The sequence below is a fragment of the Caretta caretta genome, chromosome 21 (genome assembly GCF_965140235.1).
Source record: "Caretta caretta isolate rCarCar2 chromosome 21, rCarCar1.hap1, whole genome shotgun sequence".
Taxonomy (NCBI): Eukaryota; Metazoa; Chordata; order Testudines; family Cheloniidae; genus Caretta; species Caretta caretta.
In genome coordinates, this window is record NC_134226.1 from 15,392,179 (window position 1) to 15,415,964 (window position 23,786).

At 50.5% G+C, this 23,786-nt stretch overlaps 1 protein-coding gene across 1 annotated transcript; it reads right to left on the bottom strand.

Annotated features, from left to right (window-relative positions):
• Positions 1-104: 104 nt before the first annotated feature.
• On the bottom strand, positions 105-22,803 carry RNPEP (arginyl aminopeptidase). The gene is made up of 11 exons (XM_048827113.2): positions 22,411-22,803; positions 18,355-18,495; positions 14,902-15,053; positions 12,194-12,310; positions 11,799-12,034; positions 9,978-10,091; positions 8,455-8,567; positions 4,394-4,502; positions 2,689-2,913; positions 1,387-1,529; positions 105-469 (listed from the first exon to the last, which is right to left on the bottom strand). The coding sequence occupies exons 1-11, from the start codon at positions 22,786-22,788 to the stop codon at positions 305-307; spliced, it is 1,893 nt and encodes a 630-aa protein (XP_048683070.2). The 5' UTR covers positions 22,789-22,803; the 3' UTR covers positions 105-304.
• Between the last annotated feature and the right edge of the window lie 983 nt (positions 22,804-23,786).

The window sequence follows — 23,786 nt, forward strand, 5'->3', positions numbered from 1 at the left end:
TCAGCCAGCACAGGGGCTCTTAGCAGGACTTGGGGGGGGTGGGGGGGGTTGCTTTTAACACAGACCCCGAGTCCCTCAAGAAGCCTCCGCCGAGCACCACCAGGGAGAATACAAATGACGAAGCGTTTAATAAAACCCCGTGTGTGCCAGCGAGTGAGGGGGCCCCGGGGGTTCACACCAGCCGGGGTATGGAGCCTCAGGCAGGCCCGGAAGCATGGCTCCAATGGGTAGAGGCCCCCTGGGTCACTGGGGTGGATGCAGCAGAGCTGAGGCCCTGGTGTCTGCCTCTCTCTGGGATGAGCCACTAGGTCCCCACTGGCTCCGAAGCCAGGATCTTCCTGACGTAGTTCTGGACATTGACGTGCAGCTTAGAGGCCGTGGCCGAGAAAGTCTCCACGGCCAGCGCTCGGGCGGACTCGGAGCCACTCCACATGGCCCGGTAGAGGGGGAGGGTGTATTTCTGCTTCCCCTGCAAAGCACAAATCGCAAAGGCCACGAGGAGGTTAGGCTCTAGAAGATATGACTGGACCCACGAATTACAGGGCTCTGCCCAGGGGCCACTGTCACTAAGGCTGGAGAAGAGTTTCCCATAGAAACTCTGTGTTAACTCACCCACAGCTCCCTGAGACAGTCCCCCTTCCAGTGGGGATCGCTCGCGCTTGGCCTCAGCCAAAGACGCTGCACGCAGAGAACGTTAGCCAAATCCAGGTACCGAATGTCAAGAAAGCGTGCACGTGGGTGTGCAAACACACATGGGTGTGCTCGTGCAGCATCAACTTTCCCCCATTTCACAGAAACTAACTCACCCACTTCTAAAAATGGGTAACGGAGAAAATGGCAGGATTACAAGAGCAAGTGAGCTGGACAGTCCTTGTGCAGGACCAGCGCCTTTGCACAGCTTGCCAACAGGTTAGAAGAGCGAGAGCAGATAGAGAGGGCAGCACCTGTCTGCACAAGAACCTGCAGCCCCCCCTCCTCAGGCAGTTCCTAAACTGCATGAAATTCTCTGACCCGCTCTCCCCTTCCCTCACTTAAAAAAACCTGGTTGCACATAAGCCCTGGAGTCAGGAAGATGCAGGTCTAGCGGCACTTGTCCATTGTCTACTGCTGCTCCCCCTTCTTCGATGCGCTCTCTAATAGATGCCTAATTTTTTGGCTGAACGGAGGCCGGCAACAGGCATGTGCCGAGCTTTAAGCACGTACTTAAATCCCGCTGACAGCAAAGGGATTTAGGGACGTGCTTGTGGCCTTAAACGTATGCCGAAAAACCGAAGAGAACGTGCAACGGCGTTCCCTGCCACGCTGCCCACAGCGCCGCAGCTGGGCCTGGCCTTCGGCTGACGCACTCCCAGCCCCGTGGAGCTGGCAACGGCGTTACCCACAAACCTGGCTGTGGAGGAACTCCTTGACTTTGCCAAACTCAGGCTCGTGGCTGTTCTTGAGGACGATCTGGCACCAGCGGAGGCCCAGCTCGGCGTTCTGCGCTCTGGAGATCTTCGGGTACGTCTCGCTCAGCTTTGCCACGGTCCCTGGGAAGCGAGGAGCAGGCGCGTCAGCCCAGCCGGGCTCAGACACGGAAAGGAGCAGCGTTGGTACGCACTTGGGTGGGGTCAGCGAGAACAAGCTGAAAATGCCGCGGGCTGCAACTTAGCAAAGCCGCGTATACGTGGCCCAGGCGCCTTGTGCCTTCAAGGAGATGGCGGCCGTTTAACGGACCACACGCCCACGGCACAGAGGCAGGGCATGCCACTAATGAGTCATCGGACAGCTTTCCTCCACACCCCAGAGACATCATTCTCGAGCACCTTGCAGCCAGCGGGCCTGGTGGAATCATCGCTCAGCCAAAGCAAAGGCACTCAGCAGGCTACATCAGGTGTCTAGACTCAGCACCCGGGGTGGGGGAAAGATTCACAAGAAAAGCCAACCAGGAAGCCATGGCTGCACCCACTTTACGCCAGCCAGAGGGACCAGACCTCTAGAGAGATGGAGACATTACTCAGCAAAGGGCTCCAGCACGTGGGGAGCTTTTGGTTACAGAGGAGCAGGCGGCCGTACCGCTGAGATCACCGTTGAGCTCTGCGGCATGTTACAACTTCCTGCCGCTAGGATACTGGGGAGCACGGCTGCAGAGCACATCACACGAGGCTGCTCTAGGAAAAAGGGTTCAAGACTCGTGCATCTACTGGTGGAGCCATTATGGAATTCGCCACCCTTGACATCAGCCCTCCCAGCTGGACTGGGAAAGGGACCAGTGCACGGCAGTGAGCGCAGGGTGCTTGCTTGGGCATGAAGTGCTGCTATCCTGACTCGCAATCAGTCATTTCTCTCTTTGATCCTAGGCAGGCGACGAGGCCTCAATACACACCCCTGCTCTTCCCTCCCTACTCGGTTATTGGAGAGATGGAGGCTTCTCCCCAAAAGCAAAAACGAAAGCCCAGCCACTGAACTCCCAGTCAGCTGAATGGACCCTTCATGCATGCGCCCCTGGATAGAGTGAGGTTGGAGGTACGTTGCCTGGCACATGTCTCCCCACCTATCTGGTTGTACTGGAAGTCGCTGGTGAGCATCCAGCTTGGGCTAGTAACCAGCGTGCCTCTACACCATGGTAGGATTTGCATTAAGGCTTCACAAGGCCCACCGGTTTGTACCCAACTCACGCCCTGCCCAGAGGAGGTTACTGGTCCTTACCATCTGGCAAAGGGGATTTCTGCAATATCTTATCAAGGAAGAAGACAAGTTGGTAGGTTTTCCAGGCGGTGATGTCCACAGCTTTGATTGCCTCCATGTTCAAACTGCTGGCTGCCCAGAGCTCTGCCAGCCCCTCTGCTGGCTTCATGAGCGTCTCTCCCGGGGAAAGGTCAGGCAGGTAAGGGGGCCAGCCGGGCGTGTTCAGCCATCGATCAAACTCAAAGCCTGCAGCGGAGAAGAAGAGAGAAGAAGTTGGGTTGCGTTCTCTGGACATCACTGGAGCCACCTCCCAGAATAAGCATGCTCAGAGCAGGCAGGACTGGCAGCGGAGCCAGATTCTGCTGCATGCCAGTGCACCCAAGAGGTCGCACGAGCAATAGCAAACAGGAGAAGCTGAGAATGGAGAGACTGGTTTCTAAGCTCCATCCCTTAGCAAAACTGCATCATGGGGGCTCCACAGTCATTGTCTCTCATTGACTCAACTGTGCTGAGCCTACAAGTGATCGTGTTAACAGCCTGGGATCTGAGAGTAAAGCTGGGTTCTTTTCATCTAATGCATCATCCCATGTAACAGGTTCTATCCTCTGTCACCTGCGCATTCCCACTGCTTTTAGGGGGATCTGCCACAGGCATTACTGAAACCTAGTTAGTTATTAGTTCTGTGGATGACGTTTTATTACCCCAGTTTTAATCGGAAGGGCAGGGAGCATGTGGACTTAGCCCTGGAATCAGCCCTCTGTGAGGAAAAGCTGAGGCAGTGCATTAGCATATGGCAAATAAATGGAAGAGTACACAGCAGTTAGCATGCAAAGAAACAGAGTAACAGACTGACCAGTATGGCCAGAGAAGCAGGGCTCAACTTTAAGGAGAGGGAAAAGTAATGGGCATGTCGGTTTGATTGTTTCAGGCTCTCTGCAAACTCAGGCAGGCATTTCTGCTTTGGCTACACACCATTTCCATTTTTAAGGTTTTCTTTGGCACCATGGGTTTGTAGCCAGCTATGCTGCTAAAGATATATGGGCATACGCTAAATAAGGTATAGGTGTGGATTTAAGGCACTAATGCAAAAGCCTACATGTTTCAAGCCTGTAAAGACAATAGCTTAGCCAAACAAACTAGGGCCCATGGCCTAAAGATGGGACATAAGTAACCCAAAACGACCCTATATCACAAGATAGAGTGGTGTTATAAATATGTGCTGCTGACAGGTAACCACAAGATGCCAGTTTATACCAGCCTTAAATTATCTAAGTTAGGAACATCCGCAGATGTCCAATCACAAGAATGCCATGGTAACTAACTGTTGTACATGCTAATAAGCTTAAGGCAAAAGTCCCAGTAACCTATGGGTGAAGGGCACCCCAATGTTAGTAGGGTGAGGGAATACAGATAAGGAAAAGGGGCTGAAATCCATAGCCAGAGATACAGCTACAGGTGCTAGACAAGAAACTAACTTTAAAAAAAAAAAAGAAAAGAAAAGAAAAGCGGAGACTCTGGAGAAGGTGGGGGCAGCCTCAAGCAGTGCTGGGTCACTGACCCGGCCCAATTCTAGCCCTGGAGAAGGGACAAGCTGCAGTTGCTGGTTACTACCGAGTCCTGTATGAAGGTTTCTCTCTGGTTTTGGGGGGTCCCTGGCACGTGGGACAAGGAGGCAGAGGCTCCTGAGTGCTTGGAAGGAGATCTGAGACTCGACAGCAATACTGACCTGGAATGGTGGCCACGCCTTTTTTCTTCAGCTCCGGGAAGTACTCCAGAAAGAACTCCAGGGCCTCGTCGGCCATGATGCTCTGGAACTTGAACTGGTTCACGTAGGCCTGCGGGGGCAGGGTGCTCATACTTATGCTCCACACAGGCAGGACCAGCACAGACCCACAGGGCTTATGTCAAACTACTTTAAACAATTCTGCTTCCACTTCCAGTTGTTAACTGGATCCCCAGCCTCTCTCCCGCTCACGTTTAGCCAATTCCTGCCCATTCTGACGGCCCTGGCGCAAGCAGGCATGAGGGAAGCTCCGTGACACTGTTCTCCGATTCCCATATCCCAACCTTGGTCAATTCTTTTTGTTTTGTGGGGTGAAGCTCACCAGCAGCCCCCTGTGCTGGAAGCAATGGGGCCAGCTGTTTGGCATGGAAGCCTGCTCCCCACGACCACATGCACACTGTGTTGTTAACTACAGCTGAAAGACACCCAGCTGGGGATGCGGTGCCCCTCAGCTCCCAGCACTGGAGGGTTGTGGGTGGCAAAGCTAGTTCTAGATTCTCTGTCTCCAGAGCTACAGAAGCCAGAGTGATCAGCAACTCAGCCAGCTCTTGCTCCCAAGCTGCAGACGGATGCTGCCTGGCAGAGTGCAGTAAGGCACATCCATTAACAATTGTCATCTTGTTCCCCCTCCTCTTCCTCCCAGTGTTCTCATCCCCCCGGCCATCCAGTCTTTTCTCAAGTACCTGCCCCCTCGTCCCTCCCCCCATGCTTGGCCACTGACTCCCATTCTGTTCTGTCCCCTTTGCTCCCTCCTGTATCCCAATCTCTTGCTGAGTTCTTCCCCTCCTCTCTAAATCCTGCTCACTAACCTTAGAGTGCTTCCCAGACATCATGTCACCAGGCCCCTAAGCCCCATGTGTGGGGATGGCCTTTTATCCACATTGTACGGGGGGGAAACAAGACATGACACAGGAGCTGGAATTAGAATACAGCCGCCCTATACTCTCTGCCCTGCACTGCCCCATACTTAGCCCAGAAGAACATGCTTCCCCATGCCCTGAATGGACTTTGAGACCAGTAGTAAAGGACTCTATAGTATTCATCACCATACAATTTTGACAGGTTTCCACACACCCCTTTCTGCTTTATGTCCCACCTTCCGGTCTCATTGTTGGACGTGTTCACATTTGCCATGGTGCCATTTTGAATTTTTTTTTTTATGTTATTGTTTTTATGGGGAGCATTAGGACTGCTTGGATGTGAGTTTCAGAATGGCATTTTCCTGAACCAACTTTGCACACAACTTTCATGAAGGTCTTTCTACTATTTTTCAAGACAAACTGTGACGAAGTGGGACTGTTCTTAATGTTTCCTCTGAATAGTGTGGGGGTGCCTCAGTTTCCCCTAGGCAGTTCTTAAGTACCTAGGGGGTGGGATAAGGGTGTATGCTCATTGCAGAGCCCTAGAGGGCAGGTGTGTGCAGGGGTCTGGACACAGAGAATGGCCGACACCCTGTTTCCTGGCAACTGATGGCCTGGGCCCTTCCCCCCTGCAAGGTGAGAGCTAAAGGGTCGGAGAACAAAGGAATCAGGTGACCTCCTGGCCCGGGAAAGGGACAAAGCCCAGAGGAGGAGGAGCTGGAGGGAGTTTCAGTTTGGGGCTGGCTGGGACATGGAGTGAAGGGCAGACGTGGTTGTCTGGCTCACTGCCCCCCAAAATAGACCCAGCTGAGGGGTCCCATTCTCTGCACCTACAAGCTCTGCTTTAGACCATGTTCCTGTCGTCTAATAAACCTCTGTTTTACTCGCTGGCTGAGAGTCACGTCTGACTGCAAAGTTGGGGTACAGGACCCTCTGGCTTCCCCATGAGCCCCGCCTGAGCGGACTCGCTGTGGGAAGCGCATGGAGGGGCAGAGGATGCTGAACATTCCGAGGTCAGACCCAGGAACGTGGAAGTTGTGTGAGCTTTGTGTCCTGAAGACAGGCTGCTCACAGAAAGGAGACTTCCCCAGAGTCTTGACTGGCTTCGCAGGGAGCATTTCCACAGCATCGCTCGGGGACTCCGTGACACAAACGTTAAAGGCTTTATGTAAAAAGAGGTAACTTAATCTTGGTACAAAACTAAACAAAGAAGGACATCTGCTAAATTTACATACATTTTGTAAATAAAGACTTATACATGCATGCTCCTTTTGACTGGTGTTTAAAAAGTTTACGTACTAAAATTTTACTTGGTTTTACAGCATTTAGATTTTTAAATAAGTTAAAGGAAAAGGAGGTAGCAGAGAAATAGCATTTTTAGCTCTGCTAAAAGTATTATCGCCTGCTTTCCATAAGCTAGTTTTTCATTTGTCAGCCTGTGGTTTATATAAAGCGTGTAAATCTAAAGCTCTCTTTACAGTTTATAAGTAATAAGTGTTTAGAGCAGTTTTCCATTAGGCAAAACTTTAAAAAAAACACTTTTTTTAAAAAAGGTTTGTGTATTGCTACAAAAACATGAGTTATGTACAGCACCTGTCTTTTCTTTTATTTGCTTAAAGAGATACATTTTTGAAACAGACGAATGGTCATTAGCCATACCTCTTGGCACGTTATGATTGGTTCAGGAAAATGCAATTCTATGACCTGTCTAAAGAATAGCTTCTGATTGGCACAGCCAAGAGGTGTGGCTTGTTCAAGGCCGACTGTCCTGGAATTACTGGCATTGCAGGCTTCTCTCTGCCACTGGGTCAGTGACACAGGCTCTCTCTCTGCAGCTTCTCTTTCTGTAACCAGCTGAAAGGTTTTTGCTTTTCTTGGCTGTTCTACAGCTTCTCTCACTTTGTGTCTTGTTCCCCCCTCCCCCCCACCCAATTTCTCTAAAACCACGTTCTATGACTAATATTTAACATGTCTTACAATTATTTTTCCTCTAAATAAATCTGGCATTCAGACTATTTCAAAATAACCTAAATGCATACAAATGTTTTTCTCCTAAAAGGCCTGTTAACATATTTGTCTTAACACTGTATTCCTATTTACTAAACTTTATGCAAAAGGGCCTTAATGTGTGTAAAGCCTATTTTGTTCTGAAGAGACTTCTCTTTTTTCCCCTCCAGGCTTACAACTTTTTAAATGGCTCTAAATGTGAAACACACACACACAGACGCAATCCTAATACTCCCCCTAAAATGTTTTTAAAAAACTGAAATGGCTGCCACAGCAAAAGTGTACATGTCCAAAAATGACACAGGACACAAAGCAGAGAGCCTGGAAACCTGTCAAAATCCTAAGGTGAGAGATGCTATAGAGCCCTGTACTACTGAGCCAGAGGCTGCACTGACTGCTCAGGAGAGGTGCTGACTCAGTTGCCCAGTGGCACTAGTCCCATTACTGGCTGGCCTGTGCTGCACAAGGCCTGGGTTTTCATTCTCTGAATATTAAGAGCCGCCAGCTGAAGCTCTCATTCAGTTTTCCAGATAGATTGCAGGCTAGGGTGTATTTCTGGAGGGATAAGAGCATTTAACACAGGGAAAAGTCCTGGACTGGAGACCCTCCTGCTCCAGACTGCTCAGCTATAAGCACCCACAACTTCAAACGGTACTAAAGGAATTTTCTTCAAGCTTGGCTTGCTTTGTACATCTCCTCAAGTTCTAATCAACCCACACTTAAGTGCTGCTTACTGTATAAGCTAGTACAATGTGGAAGGTATTAAGAGACTCCGTAAGTCAAGGCATTAAAACCTAAACTGGCCTTCAGTCTTAACTAAGTTTCCTCACTTCAAGCGCTTGGGTTCTCAAACTGAACATTGCTAGGTTTGCAGGCTGCAGTTCTGATCTATTCAGGGCTTTGGGTACCCCAGGAGAATCCCAGCCAGAGGCAGAAGGGACAGCTTTGTTCTTGGGGATGGTGGCATTATTTGCAAGCTCAGAAAGTACCAAGAACCTGTGATGCTGTCACGTATGTACCAACAGGCAGGGAAGAAACCTTGCCAGCAAACATGCTAGAAGGAGTGAATTTCCCTGCCTCCAGGACCTCTGCACACAGAGCTCCCCAGTCAGAAGCCAGCGAACCCACACCCCTTACCTGCAAGAAAGCATCAAACTTGCTCTGGTCTCCCACAAGGTGTGCCAGGTAGGATACGAAACAGTAGCCCTTCTCATAGGGGGTCTCATTGTATGTGTCATCAGGATCAACGCCTAGTGGGTCAAACACATGACAAGGGCCTGAGCTTTACGAAAGAAGCCACTGTTTAAAATAAACGGTTCCAACTTCCTTAGATTCCCATTCTTCAACACCAGAAGCTGCCCCCACCTCAACATGAAGGCCAAAAGGGCAGTGGCCTATGGCCCCTCCACCCAGCACCACCCTGGCTCAGATCCAAACCACCCTGTGTAATTCATGGAGACATACAGGGAATGCTATGCACAGTGGACTTTTCCAGCAGCTCATCCACTGCCTCTCACCCAGCCACATTCCTCCTATAGACCATCCACCTTCTTTGCTCTAGGGATGCAATCCAAGAGGACACAGCAATTTACTCAGTCACATGTGATTATGGAGAAAGCTGAGGGTGCAGCCAGACTGCTATTATAAATGTGCTCTTCAGGCCCTGGCCAGAAACCTCTTCTTGGCCTGGAGACTGGCAGGTCACTCTCAAGCCAGCTGAGATTTTTTTCTTTTTTTTTTTTTTGGGGGGTGGAGGGTAAAGTTTGAAGAAAATTGATCACACTGGTTCTGAGCACGGAATAAAAATTTACCCTGGTTTCAAATTTTAACAAGAGCGTCTTGTTTGTTTATCTGGAACTCTGAAGTGGCTGAGCTCCAAAACCTCAGGCTTTATGGACATTCATTTAAGTTTTCATGACGCTTTAACTTCGTGAGAACTAGCACATCGGCTTGCAAAGGGAAGGTAAAAATATTGAGGTTGTTTTGCTAACTGCATGTTCTTCTATCAACAGCTGCCTGTCATGAAACACTCCATCATTTAGTACTACAAATGCCAGGGCTACTCAAAGCTTTTCTCTAAAACAAGAGTAAAGGCACAGCATACAAACCCGGGTGCTTAACCCATGTTTAAGGCACCTGTGTAAGAGTGGCCTAATTTTCAGAATCGCTGAGCGCCCACAGCTGTGACGGGTGTCAATGGGAGCTGAGGGTTTTCAGGGCCTTCAGAAAACCCAGAGCCCTTCTTGCGGTGCCTAAACTGAGGCATCCACTGTGTAAGTTCTGGTCCCTCTCTAGCCTGTTCCTTTAAACTTGCCTTAGTATATAAAGTAACGACTTAGGCTTGGGACTTTAATCACACCTACAGTACTCTAAAAATAACACTGTTTACTAATAAGTAGCCTTCGTGTTAAGTGGTAACAAGATTGGACTACACTGATGCACGTCTGATAGCTGCCCTGTACGCAATCCATATGCAGCTTTATGGTCTATTCTCAACATACCCTAATTATTGCAATCTTCAAGCATGACTACTGTAGATGCAGTTTTATTCCAGGCCATTACTGGGTTAAACGCACTGGCAATAAGACTATCGCAGACGGCCCCAGAGACCCGTACCCCCCGCAGGTACTCTGCAGCGGGTTACTGGAAATAGCACAGACCTGGCTCGATTTTCACTCTGAGTTTGTTTAGAGGGTGATCTTCTCCCGTGGTGTCCATATGCTGGCGCAGCAGAGCCCTTCCCGTGGCTGCTTCAAGGCAGGTGTAAGCAGCACCTGATGAGAAGGAGACAGGGACTTGGCATTGAGACACTGCACTTTCCCATCAGAGCTGGGGAGGAAGGCAAACTGCCCTTTAAGGTTCCTTTGGGGCCGCCCCTACTTCAAAGGCCAGTAAGAGGGCAAAGCAGTCACTGCTCCTGGAGCAGAAGCATAGCTAATTCAGAAAGAGAGAGACTAGAGGAAGAAGAAATCAATGCAGGTAGGGGGTGTACCATAGCTTTTCAGGACAAAACTTATGGGCTGCCCGCTACGACTTCCTGCCCGGGTCAAAAGCAACCTTACAAACTAGAGGAGTTCTGCCTGCCAGCCTTGTGCTTTGGAGTGAAGACCCAGGAGCGAGTCCTTCTCAGAGAATCTCTTGAGCCCTGGCCTTCCCAAGACTCAGCCACGAGGCCAGCTTCCACCTGTTTGAAAGCTACTTTTAAAAGTCACTGAACTACACCAAAATGCTGACCTGTAGAATCTTCAGACATGTGTTTTACTGATGGCAAAGACAGAGTAAACCGAGCAGAAAGAATTTCCTTATGCTGCAAATGAAGCATTCTGAAACAAACGTTTGGAAAAGCAAGTGTGCCCCCATCACGCGTTAAGTTTACAGCTGCCACCTGACGGAATTATGGAAACATCTCAAGTTAGAAGGTCTAATCTCTTACAATGTGACCAGGAAAAAGTGTGTTTGTGCAAAAGTGGTTTAGGTCTTTTTGATGCATAAATAAAAATATCACCTAGCTCTTAAGTAGCGTTTTCATCAGTCGATCTCAGGGTAGGAAAAACAAAGGAGGGCCTCATTTTTCAAGCTCCTTTTACTCATTTTTCTACCTCAGAAATACTGGGAACCTGAAGTCTCTGGTCTGACCTAATTTTGGTGGGGGACTTGTTGGGGGTCTTGGCTCACAGAGTGCACAGCTGAAAGGAGTTGAATCTTTATTAGACAGAATCAGACTTTAAGGCCAGAAGGGACCATCCAACCTCCTGCACATTGCAGGCCATGGAACCTCACCCAGCCGCTCCTGTAACAGACCCCTAATCTCTGGCTGAGTTACCCAACTCCTCAAATTGTAGTTTAAAAACTTCAAGTTACAGAGAACCCACCACTGACACTAGTTTAAACCTGCAAGTGCCCTATGCTGCAGAAGACGGTGAAAACCCCTCAGGGTCTCTGCCAATCTGACCCAGGGGAAAATTCCTTCCTGACCCCAAATGTGGCAATCTTTTCTTCTGCCGATTTCCATAGCATTTGAGTTAAACAGGTGTTAACTAAAGACTCAAGAATCTGAATAAAAGTCACACCCCATCTCGGCCAGGTTTTACTTCCTTCATGTCTGGCTATCTCACACCATGCTTCAGCAGCCCACAGCAGACAAGACTGGAATTTCTAATCTATAAAAAGGCAAAAAAGCCTCTTTAAAAAAAAAAAAAAAAAAAAAAGGCAACAGACAGTCCAACCCCTTTCCTCCCCCAGTCACCCAACACGACCCAATCGCGTCTCAGACATTTTAGGAGCTAGTGCAGATCCCCAGACGCTGCCAGAAAACGTGTCAAGCTGCAGAACGTAGTTCCCAGCCCTCTGATCTGTGCAGCTGGTCCCGGATATCAGCACTGAGCATGAGCAATATCAATGGGCCTCCAGCCAGGGCCCAGCTCTGCCTACAGGGGTTGGATGGCAGGACTGGGTCCTGGCAGCAGACGCCAGGCTCTCACCATAGACGACGGTGGAGATCCTCCTCTGCGCGTACATGGTGAAGCCCTCGTTCAGCCAGAACTCGCCCCAGTTGGCGTTGGTGACCAGATTGCCAAACCAGCTGTGGGAGATCTCGTGGATGATGACGTCCACCAGAGAGCGGTCTCCAGCCAGCAGGCAGGGGGTCACGAAGGTGATGCAGGGGTTCTCCATCCCGCCGAAGGGGAAAGAGGGCGGCATGAAGAGAACGTCATATCTGGGAAAGGCAGGCAGAGCGGTCAGTATGGAACCGCCTCTCCCCATCCACCTGGGGACTCTCCTTCCCCAGCCCTAACATGTGAAGGCCGAGCGAGGCACCTGAAGGAACCAAAGCTGTCCAGAGCACCCCAGAGACTTCCATCCAGGTGAGCCATACCTGTCCCAAACATATGGTCCAAAGAGCTTCTCCCCAACTGCCAGGAACTCTTCGATCACGCCATCGTACTCCTTCTTGGCTGCCTCAATCAGACAGGGCTCAGCCCACACGTGACTCCTAGGGAGAGCGAAGAAACAGTCCTGATTGCAACAAACACAGGGCAGACTGAGCCTTGTTCTCATGAAGTGTGATGCACGGTGCCTTAGTTAGGAGAGCCGGTATGGTTCTAACCTGTGTGGAAGGCTGGCACCCCAAATCCTGCCTTGGAACCGGCTCAGGCCCACTCCTCCTCACCCCCCAGCCCCCGATGTCTGCACACTTCTGCCTGCTCAGTTCCACCCCTGCTGCTGTCAGGGACCCTTTTCTGCAGGGAGATCTCCAGCTCGGAAAACGGACTCCACACAACATGCTGCTGAATACAAAGGGGAAAGGAAAAACCTAACACGAGGAAACACGTTCCCTCCAAGCTGCCCGCAATCTCCCGACCCAAAGCACATGGCTTCTGGATGGAAGCAGGACATTCAAGTTGACCAGCCTCCTGGGTCTGAAGCTTGCAGGCTTCATGCTGTTATGGGAGATGGTTATTAGAATTCATATGGCTTCCTGCAGGCTCCATATTGGCCACAGGTCTTTAGCTACTTAGGACAGACGTGATGCATGGTAGGGAAAGGATGGGGAAGAAAAAGAAAAATCAAAGCTATGTTTTAAAGACATTTCACTTGCTGTCAAGCTCCTCAAAGCCCCAGGGGACTCAATCCCCCAATAACCAGAACAGCTCTGTCCTTATCTCCCTGCCCACTACCTCCTCCAGGTCATTAATAGATGTAATAATCCCCACCTGGAGAACTTGCCCCATTCCAAGGCCTTGTCCTTGCCCACAAGTTGTCCGGCTTTCTCTACACTGATCTAGTTACTTCGGTACAATCTCCCCTTGTGTGGGTAGTCATACCAATGTTAAGTGTTTATCCTGGGGTAGCTTATTCCTGGACCGGAAGGGAAATAAGCTGTATCAGTAAAATCATGCCCTAACTGACAGAGTTATACCATCACAAAATCTCCGCCGCCACACCCTCTGGTCATTTGTTTTCCCAGCCTAACAAAGGACCTTTTGGAAAATGCAAGCAAGTTATTTTGATCTACTCTGTCACTGACTCATAGGGCTCCGATGGGGGACAGTGGCATGGCTGCTGGTTTGACTTATCCCAGTGCATTGTTCAAATCTGTTTATGCTCCTTTGCCTGGGAACCCAGTTTAGACTCACCAGCCTAGCCACCAGCATCGCCAGCAGCTTTGGGGTTTTTTTAAAAGGAGGACACACACCCCCCACCAGCATGGCTCTTTTCTCAGTGAGTAGCCAATCTGGGGATTCGTAGCAGAGCTTTGTCAAAGCTTAAGCTAGCTCGGTACTTTCTTTCCTTCAGAAGCCTTAGATGACACGCTCGGACTCCGGTGATTTTTAGCAGCTTGCTTTCTAACTTCCTCACATGTGAAGGATACCTTTCCAAATTTCATTTGAAAAAATGCCTGACTAGGCATGGCCCCATCACTTCCTACACAATGATGCACAGAGTCATCATCTTCTCCAGTATGCAGTCCTGAACATCCCTCTCCTCTGCACGCCTGTGTGGGCTAGTGGCTACTATCTCCGCATGCAGGAGGGGAATCTGGAGGATGGAGAGTGGCCATTTGCTACAACAAAAGTGAAGTGTGTGTAGAACGGGGAACAGTTAATGGACTTCAAACCAAAGAATAAAGGTCTGGCCATAAACAAGGCTAATGAGACATTTACTGCATGTGTTGTTAATTTAATCTTTAGTCCTTAACAAGGATCAAGCAAGGTTTGAAGTCACACTCAATTATCTTTTCTGGCCCTAAAAGATCCATGAATCTATGAATTAAAGAAGCTGGAAAAAAAAGGGGGAGTTATTCCCCATAAGCAAGAGTGGCCAGACTCCCGTGTGCCCAGGACCCAACAGTAAGTATGTTTTAAGAGCCCTCTGCATATGTGACTTTGGGGAACACATTCAAAGCAAGGTACAGAGCTGGACCACAGGGCTCAGGAGTGCAACTCCACAGCACCACTTTGAAGCTGCATTCCCCTCTGCCCAGAAAGAGGGGGGGAAAGGGAAAAAAAAAAAAAAAACTTGCCCAGGACCAGGAATGAGATGTGATCCATAACCAGATAATCTGGGGCGTATTGAAAGCCACCGATGCACTATTCAGACAGGAGGGGTATAATTTGCTACTGTCATTTGATTTTAGGGGTTATGAAGTCTCCTGCTGAGCATAAGAATTGATAACCCACTAACGACTGGCAGAGCTGCAAACAAGTTTTAGATGACTGGGCTGGTTTTGACCCGGATTTATAGTAACAAATAACCCACGGTTAATTCTAGTCCCATGCAAGACCCCCTCGGCTTACGACTGGCTGGCAGGACAGAGCGCGGACATGCTGCAAGACAAATAGTGTGGAAAAGGCAGCTATCAGGGGAACACCATAGCGCATAGGAGCCTAGAATGACAAGTTTTACCCAATTTTCACACGAAGAGTTGAGCTGGGGGGAAGAGCTCCCTCAAACAAGGGGATGGATAGTAGATATGCTCGTTAGGGAGCAAACCCTTCAGAACTAAGCTACAACCAAGGCCACAGGCTTTGTTATAACTGAATGCACGATCTTCCTCCTGTGAATAAGAGGGGAGCCCCTTACCGAGGTCCGACTTCAGCAGAAACTATGTCGCCAACAGCCAAGGCAATCAGATAGGACGGGATTGGCTGGGACATCTTGAAGGTGAACGTGTTGTCCTTCTCCTGCTTCTCCCAGGTTGTGGCGCTCATCACAGCTGTGAAGCCTTCAGGGACCTAGCAATGGAGACACCTGTAAACAGCCTCCATCAGGAGAGGGGAGCATCACACTGCACACGTTTGGGGTGGAGTTGACCTATCCTGACTGCTCTGTGACCATGATGAGCATTCCCAGAGTCAAGCTCCAGCTAACAATGCTCCTACCACCTGGATCTCAAACCCCACTACCCCTTTCGAGGCAGGGGAAAGCATTGTAAGAACATAAAAATGGCCATACTGGGTCAGACCAAAGGTTCATCCCGCCCAGTATCCTGGTGTGTGCTAAATGCTGTATTGAGGCTGAGGCGTTAACCTCTATCTTGATATATTAGCAATGCTGGCTGAGTTATTGGAAACAATCACTTTGCATCCCTAGTTACTCTCACACGTTTAACCAAAGTCTGTGATTCCTGGGTTTTTGTTAGTGAAAGATGGTAGCTGAGAGGTTATTAGAATCACACTTGGAGGATAAAGGTACGGACAATACGGCATTACCATTGCCAAGCACAACAAAAGAAAGCCAGCTCCAGGTCGGGCAAAGAGGAGGAAAGTATCAGGTTTTAGCCGCGAAGGGATGTGTGTTTGTTACAAAAACAACTCCAAAACTGAAACAAAAAATAGCCTTGAAGATTGCACAAGTTTTTATGGCTGTTGTATTCCCTTTTCTGTTACTAAGCATCCAACTTTTCCAGCGAACTAGGGAAGGCCAGGCTACAAAGCACCCAGTCAAAAGCAGGCACCCAGTCAAAAGTTAGACACAGTTACTGATGCTGACTTGAAGGTGAAAGCACATAACGAATTACATGGAGAAGCAGTTACATTAATACACGCTGGATGGAGTAATGTGCACAGTGATCCAGTGATAGCTAACTGGATGCAGATAGGAAAAACTGGCTATGTATCAGCAGTTCACACTGGAAACAATGAGAAAACTAGAAAGCACTGTGCTACGCTGGCCAGAGAAGCCAAGGCATTTACAAGTGAACTGTACGGTGGTGGTGTTAAGAGCTGCCTGACAATGAGAAAAAGATGTAAAAGTATGAGAAGTGATCTGGAAAAAGATGACACCTTGGTTACGTTTGGATGTTAGGACATTTGTAAATCTGCAACATGTGTCAGAGCATGTGGTTTACGGTCTTGTTGAAGTGGATTTAGGCAAAGTACTTTCGTAATCACCATCAGCCTGGTTAAAAGAATGCCAAGGATCTGTAAAACCCCAAATCCCTGCGGACGTACAATGGAACAGTCAACCAACAAAGATAGAAACATCTTAAAAATCAGTCACATCTCAGGATTGCAAGTGATCTTGATGCAGAACCCGAAGACTGAGTTGTCAATATAATTAATCATCAAGAGATTCACTGAGAAGCAAAGAACTTGATCGGTCAGTTGAATCCAGCTGCTGGGGCACTTGTCACACTCCAAAGGGACACATTAACAATTGATGCTGCATGTGAAATATGGTGGATCTACAGAAAAATGAATATTTGTTTTTCTGCTTTGTGTGGTGCACAAAGATTTCAGGAGGCACTTACTCATGTACACATTGGCCAACCTCCAAAGAAATTGTCAGCTGAACAAAAAAAATTGCAAGGCAGTGGTTGCACACCAAAAATATAAGTAAATATGGCAGAAATTTGGGATTTAAGTAAAAACTCCTTATCCAAAAATCAATGTTTTCAGACGCTATCAAGGAACAAGTTTCCTCTAACACAGTGGGAAAAAAAAAAAATCTAAAGAATGCCGATATCCCATTTGAATTCGTAGAACTGGTGGGGCAATTGCATCCGTGTCCAGCAAGTTAAACAAGCACAGAACAAATTTTTTCCAGCTTTGGATACATCCATTCAGAACGGAGGAATAGGCTCGGTCGACCCACTGCATTGAAGTTGGTCTTCTGCGGCAGACTGCTGCGTGGCCAAATGGACCAGGACTGGTCATCAGCAATTCTGCATGCTTCTGATTGCTTAATGTTTCAAGCCAACTCTGCATTATTGTTGTTCTTATGTAATTGAATGTTTTTGACTATTGTCTGCATAACAGTGAAAACTGAAATATGAGTCATGACATGCATAACTTCACTGAGAAAATACCAAACCAAAATATACAGAGCCATTCCAACATTCAGTATTATAATTACATGTACAACCCTGAATTAATCTCCGAACCTACTGCCTGATAGTTTTAATTTGTATATTCAAATTCTGGTTCCAAGTATGATGGTGTGCATTTATGAAACAGCTTTTAAAATAACTAGTTCTTCCCAGGTTAGTAAAACACATTTTACTGGGTAAAAGCCACCTCTGGTAAATATCATACCATCCCTGCCCCTCAAACACACTCCAGTCTGGCTCCTCCCTGGACACAGGACACTGCCCTGGTATTCCAATACTTCTGCAAGATCAGCCCTGGGTACCAGAGAGAACCATCTCTCACAACAATCATGACCACCCATAACAGCTATGCCCCACGAACAACGCATAGGCTTCAGCATTCTGAATTCACTTTCCCTCAATAACACACAAGAGCAAAGCTCAAAGTCCCCAATAAACCAATCAAGCTACTTCTCTATGTGCTGGGAGGAAGCCAGCTTGCTGTTTCTATTTTTTAAGTATTTGGAAGGCGCTTGTCCTATCTCGAAGGGCCAACAAGAGATTTGTTAACACTACTTTAATTGCACTTGCCAATAAATATTGTGGATCGAGTACCTCTGTCTAAAACATTCAGCACCCTCACCTCTTTAAGATGTAAGAGCTTGCAATATGCTGACTCCAAACCCACGCCCTGCCAGAGGTGCTCTAGCAAAACCAAGGGAGACCAGACTTGACATGCTGGTTATTTCTAAACTTAAGAGTCAAAACACTGCCTCCGCCCCCAGAAAAGACCAAAAAAGAGCCCTTTCAGGCCTTCCTTATTCATCATTTAAAAAGAGAGAGAGACTCAAAGTACAATAGTTTTATTCAAGTGCCCTTTGCAGGTCACTTTTAAGGAGGGATCTGAAAGTAACTGTGTTACGCTTGGCAAACAAGGAGCAGGAGCAGCATGACATGAGAGAGTCCATATGGAGGACTCTGACTAATGAACTCTGCATGAGGATCAGGGCCTTCCGGCTGTCCTGAATCTCAGACACGGGTGACAAATGTTCACAGCACTTCCCAATGTTCTGTTTTAATAAGGTTAGTGGTCCGGAGAGACCGCGTACGAAGATTTCTCCTTCCAAGGCCTAGAAATGGATGCCCTCTTGACAAATGAATTTTCTACCCTAAACAGAAGTTTGAACAAATGATCCAATTTGCACTCTTATGCCTTTTCTGCTTACCTTTATAGTGGCTGAATATGTACTTTTAACTGAAGGGGTGTCAAAGCCAGGGAAAAAACTTCTGTTGAGGACAGCCTGGCCTTGAGTGTACATATAAGGCTTCTGTTTCCCTGCCGTCTGCTCTGGAGTGAGCCAACAAACCTGATGAGAGACAAGAGACAGCTTCCTGTGAGGGATGGGAGACTTCTCCTGGATTTTTAGAGAATAGGTGCTTTTTATTGCTGGAGTGTGAAAGCCGGGGGAAAAGGACCTGTTGAGCACAGGAAAGCCAGAGGTATAAGGGAACGGCCTCTCCTTCTGGGCTGTTTGGAAAGAGTCCAGCCAGGACACCTGGAGCAGCAAGCAGAACAAGGAGAGGGAAAGTCAGTAAAAAAAATCAAACAAGACAGTCAGATTCAAGTCAGACTCACGCAAAACTTCAAGGCTTGACTAAGTCTATGAGCTGCCCTGGGATCCTAACAAATCTTAATCAGCATCACTGACGCAAAAGCAGTGTGCTGCATTCAGGTGGAGAAATGCACACACAACTGGACGTGGCAAACCCAGATCCGCCCCCTTGGCCTATTCCAGGAGCAGTTTGTAGATTGGCTGGTTTGATAACCACAAAGTGAAGTAACTACGCTGGAACAGAGTGTTTGTGCAAGGAATTCTACCAGCATCACTACAGCCATACAATCAGACTCTATTTCCCTGTGTAGCCAAATCCCACGAAGTAGTTTAAAGGCAGCTGTAAATTGACCAAGCTCTCCCCCGGATGTACAGCCCACACCCAGGCCTTGTCGCCAATAGAAAGAGTTTAGCAGCACAAACATACATGTACAGCCGCACTGGCAAACTCCCCTATATTTTGGGAGACACCTCATAGTTCTTTTGTTGGTTTAGCTTCTCTCAGTTCCCCAAATGAAAGCAGCTATACCAGCAAAAGGACTTCAGCACATCAGTGATTTTCCCAGGGAGGAGCTAGGCCTGATCTACACTAGAAAGTTTTACCGGCAGGAGTGTGCAAAAATATCATCCCCTCCCAAATGACAGCTCTACCGGCAAAAGCCCTAAGGTAGGCACAAGTTACATTAGCAAAAGAATCCTTTTTCCTGTATACTTATTTTGTTTGGGGAATAGGCTTAAGGTACATCTCCCCTAGGGCAGGTAGCCAGCTTGCTATACCAGCAAACCCTGTCTAGCGCAGACAAGGCCTAAGTACCACTCAGGTGCACGAAAAGCTTTAAAAAAGAAAACAAGAACTAAGCTTAGTAAGGGGTGTTATTCTGGGCCGATTTCTGATTTCATTTACTCTTGTGTAAACCTAGAATAACTCTACTGAAGTCAGTGAGGTTCCTCCAAATTTAGGCTGGTGTGATCAAGAGCCTGCTTCAATGAGTCTGAAATCCCCCGTTGAATCCAGATGGGCAGAAATTAGACGACTGAAGGGAAAAATCTAAAAAATTTGGCTAAGAGTCCTAAGAAACCAGTTGCTTCTCTGAACTCTGATTTAATTGGGGATTGGGTCCTGCTTTGAGCAGGGGGTTGGACTAGATGACTTCCTGAGGTCCCTTCCAACCCTGATATTCTATGATTCTATGAACTCTGGCCACTACGGCAGACGTACAACATTTGCAAACCCTCTTGCTTTTGACCAAGCTGGAAACAGGCAGTTAGCCTTGGGCTCACACGCACTGCCGTAGCATTGACTTCCTAGTTTTGGCCAGGAAGTGGCAAAGAGACACAAAAAAGCAAATAAATCAACAGTGACTGCTTAACAGCATAAGCACAGGTCTGGATCCGCTCCTCTCTCGTTCCAGCTGGGCTGCCCGTTCCTAGCCGTGAAGTTTTTATGCTCAGCATTTATAATTCAGAATTGCTACAGCTCATCCATTTGTATTAGCTCTTCTCTCATGAAGAGCTTGAAGGCCTTCATTTAACTGCTGAAAGGAGCCAGGGTGCTGGGCGGGTCTGGGATAAATAAGCCAGCAAAATAACCCGAATACTGTTCTTTGCAGGGACAGAGACACTTTCACTTTAACTCATGGCAAATGCAATATTCTGGCCCTTTTCCTATTTTCTAACAGGCAAATCATAGCACCACTTTTCTCTGAGCAGACTCAGCCTTTTGGAGGCAGAGAACACCACCCCCTCTCTTCCTGCCCCAGGATGGGGTGGGGTTTGGAAAAGCGGGTATGAGATTGCCACAGAGAAATGAAACTTGTTAGACAAGGCTGGAACCAGAAAGCGTGTCAGTGATCCCAGACCGCCAATGCACAGAAAGAAACAGGACCCTTCAGCTGGGACCAGTTTGGGCCTGGTCCCAGGAGGAATCAGAAGCTCAAGAGAAACCAAAATTTAAGTTTTTGCTGAGGGTTACTATCAATTAGTGCTTCCTAGCAGGGGATCAAGTTCATGGGCTGGAACTCATCCACACTCCATTCTTTGAGAACCTGCCACTGCCTAGATTTACCAAAAGTAGGTGATTAGCTGTAATCAGGGTTAGTGTCACTGGAGCCCAAGCTGGGGACCTGAGAAGAGCACAAGGAGATGGGAAAGGGTAATTTCCTCCTCCCCTGCTTTGCTTTCTCTGATCTCCAGCTTCAACCTCGGATAATACCGAACTTCCACCTTCCTGCCTGGCCATGCTCCTGCAGACTCACCACACTGCAGCTAAATATGTCCAAGGAGGCTACATTGGAGAAAGGGCGCACCTCCCCCCTTACACACAACTCCTTATCTCCCACCTACCCGCCACTTGACATCATCTCGCAGTCACCCTGACCTTTCAGCCATGTGTTTGCAAGTCACACCTATAAATATGGCTACCTTCAGGCCACCATCACGCCCTTTTCTCACTGCTGCTCCCTGCTTTCCAGATCTCTATCCTCCAATGACCCCATATTCCCCTGGCTGATTTAGGAGCCGGGCTAAATTACACTGTAGACTTGCTCCAGATCCCCCCTCTACTCCTCTTTCAACCTAGACTGGTCACTGCCTCACATGCCAGTGCAAACTGCGTGCCAAACACTGCCACCCTGCCTGGGACGTGTTTTGCACCCACTTTGCACTGCTGTAAACAGGGACGCTCGGTGCAGGGAGGTTTGAATTCAGCCCTTGGTATCTACATCCTCTCTGCTCTGCCGCGGGCCGGCTGCTGGCAGTGCAGGAATTATCCCCTGGGAAGCGCCTGCCACTTGCAAGCCGCAAACCAGGAGCTGATGGGGGTGGGTAACCAGTAGCCTCAAACGCAGCAAGAATGTTTCAGACAAAAAGGGGGGACAGCACATTAGGGACTCGGGAGACTCACTGATTGGAGATCTTGCCCCAGGGAGGAAAGGCAGGGCAGAGAGGGAGATGGGGAGGCAGCAGGTGATGCTGAGGAATTAGGATGGAGGTGCCCAGAGTCAGGGTGCAGGGCAGCAAGTGGATTAGAGGATAGGGCGCACAGGAAGCAAGGGAACTAAGGTAGCAAAAAGACCCAGAGAGGCAGCAAGGGACCAGGGTGCAGAGGCAGCAGGAAGACTGGGGGATCAGGAGCCTCACAGTGGAGGTCAGCAAGGGACCCCGGGGCACGGGGCAGCAAGGAGGCAGGGGGCAGCCCAGAAACTCGGGGGGAGGGGCAGTGACCCCGGAGCCCGGCAAAGGGGCAGGGGCAGCGACCCGGGGCCCGGCCAGGGGGCAGCCCGGGATTCTCGGGGGGGTGGGGGCAGCGACCCCGGGGCCCGGCCAGGGGGCAGCCCGGGATTCTCGGGGGGGTGGGGGCAGCGACCCCGGGGCCCGGCCAGGGGGCAGCCCGGGATTCTCGGGGGGGTGGGGGCAGCGACCCCGGGGCCCGGCCAGGGGGCAGCCCGGGATTCTCGGGGGGGTGGGGGCAGCGACCCCGGGGCCCGGCCAGGGGGCAGCCCGGGATTCTCGGGGGGGTGGGGGCAGCGACCCCGGGGCCCGGCCAGGGGGCAGCCCGGGATTCTCGGGGGGGTGGGGGCAGCGACCCCGGGGCCCGGCCAGGGGGCAGCCCGGGATTCTCGGGGGGGTGGGGGCAGCGACCCCGGGGGCAGCCCCCCGCAGCCCGCTCACCCCCGGCCCCTCGCCCGTGCGGTAGGCGATGTCCAGCGCCAGGCACTCCCCGGCGCGCAGCGGCTCGGGCAGGAAGACATGCAGCGCCGAGCCGTAGCGGGCGAAGGGGCGGCTCTCGGCGCGCAGCGGCCGCGGCTCCCCGCCCGGCGCCGCCAGCCCCACGCCGCGCACGGCCAGGCTGGGGTGCGAGTCCAGGCTCAGCTCGGCCGCGCCCTCGCGCAGGCAGCGCAGCTCCAGCCGGGCCGAGCCCTCCAGCCGCCCGGGGCCCGGCGGCCCGAAGGCCACGCGCAGCGCCAGGTGCAGGTGCCGCAGCTCGAAGCTCTCGGCGCTGCAGGCGGAGGCCACGTCCCGCACCCGCCGCCCCGCCGCCGCCGCCATCGCTGCTGGGCGGCCCGCGGAGGGGCGGGACCGCGGGGCTGGAGCCCCGGCCCCTCGCACGTGGGGCAGAGCCGGGCGGAGCGTAGAAATGGCTACGAAGAGGGGGAGGGTTGGGCCACGGGGGCGCGGTGGGGGAGGATAAGGGAGGACAGTATGGGTGGAGCAGTGGATGAGGCTAGGGGGTGGGGTATGGGGCATGGGCCCGGGATAGGGCACTGGGGAGCAGTGGGCGGAAGTTGGGGCTATGGGGTGGGGATAGGGGGAACAGTGGGTGGGCACTGGGGGAGTGGTCTGGGAGGATAAGGGAGGACAGTATGGGTGGAGCAGTGGATGAGGCTAGGGGGTGGGGTATGGGGCATGGGGCAGGAATAGGGCACTGGGGAGCAGTGGGCGGAAGTTGGGGCTATGGGGTGGGGATGGGGGGACAGTGGGTGGGGACTGGGGGCACAGTGGGGGAGGATAAGGGAGGACAGTATGGGTGGAGCAGTGGATGAGGCTAGGGGGTGGGGTATGGGGCAGGGATAGGGCACTGGGGAGCAGTGGGTGGAAGTTGGGGCTATGGGGTGGGGATAGGGGGAACAGTGGGGGGGCACTGGGGGAGTGGTCTGGGAGGATAAGGGAGGACAGTATGGGTGGAGCAGTGGATGAGGCTAGGGGGTGGGGTATGGGGCAGGGATAGGGCCCTGGGGAGCAGTGAGTGAGGCTAGGGGACGGGATATGGGGCAATGTAATGGGACAGGACTCACCCCTGCAGCACCTCCTGCTGGTCGTCCAGGGAATTAGCATTTCCAGCCTCCAGAGTGCCCTCTGCAGGCCAGTGTCCTGCTTGTCGCTGGGCCCCGAGTCCCTCCGGACCCTGGTGCCCCTTTCATGCCAGGGTGCTCCCCCGGCAGTACCCCCACAGAGCTGGGTCTCCCCTCCCTGGGGAACCCCCATCCTTTATCCCACCTCGCCTTCATGGAGACTCTTAGGCAGCCAGTAAAACAGAAGGTTTATTG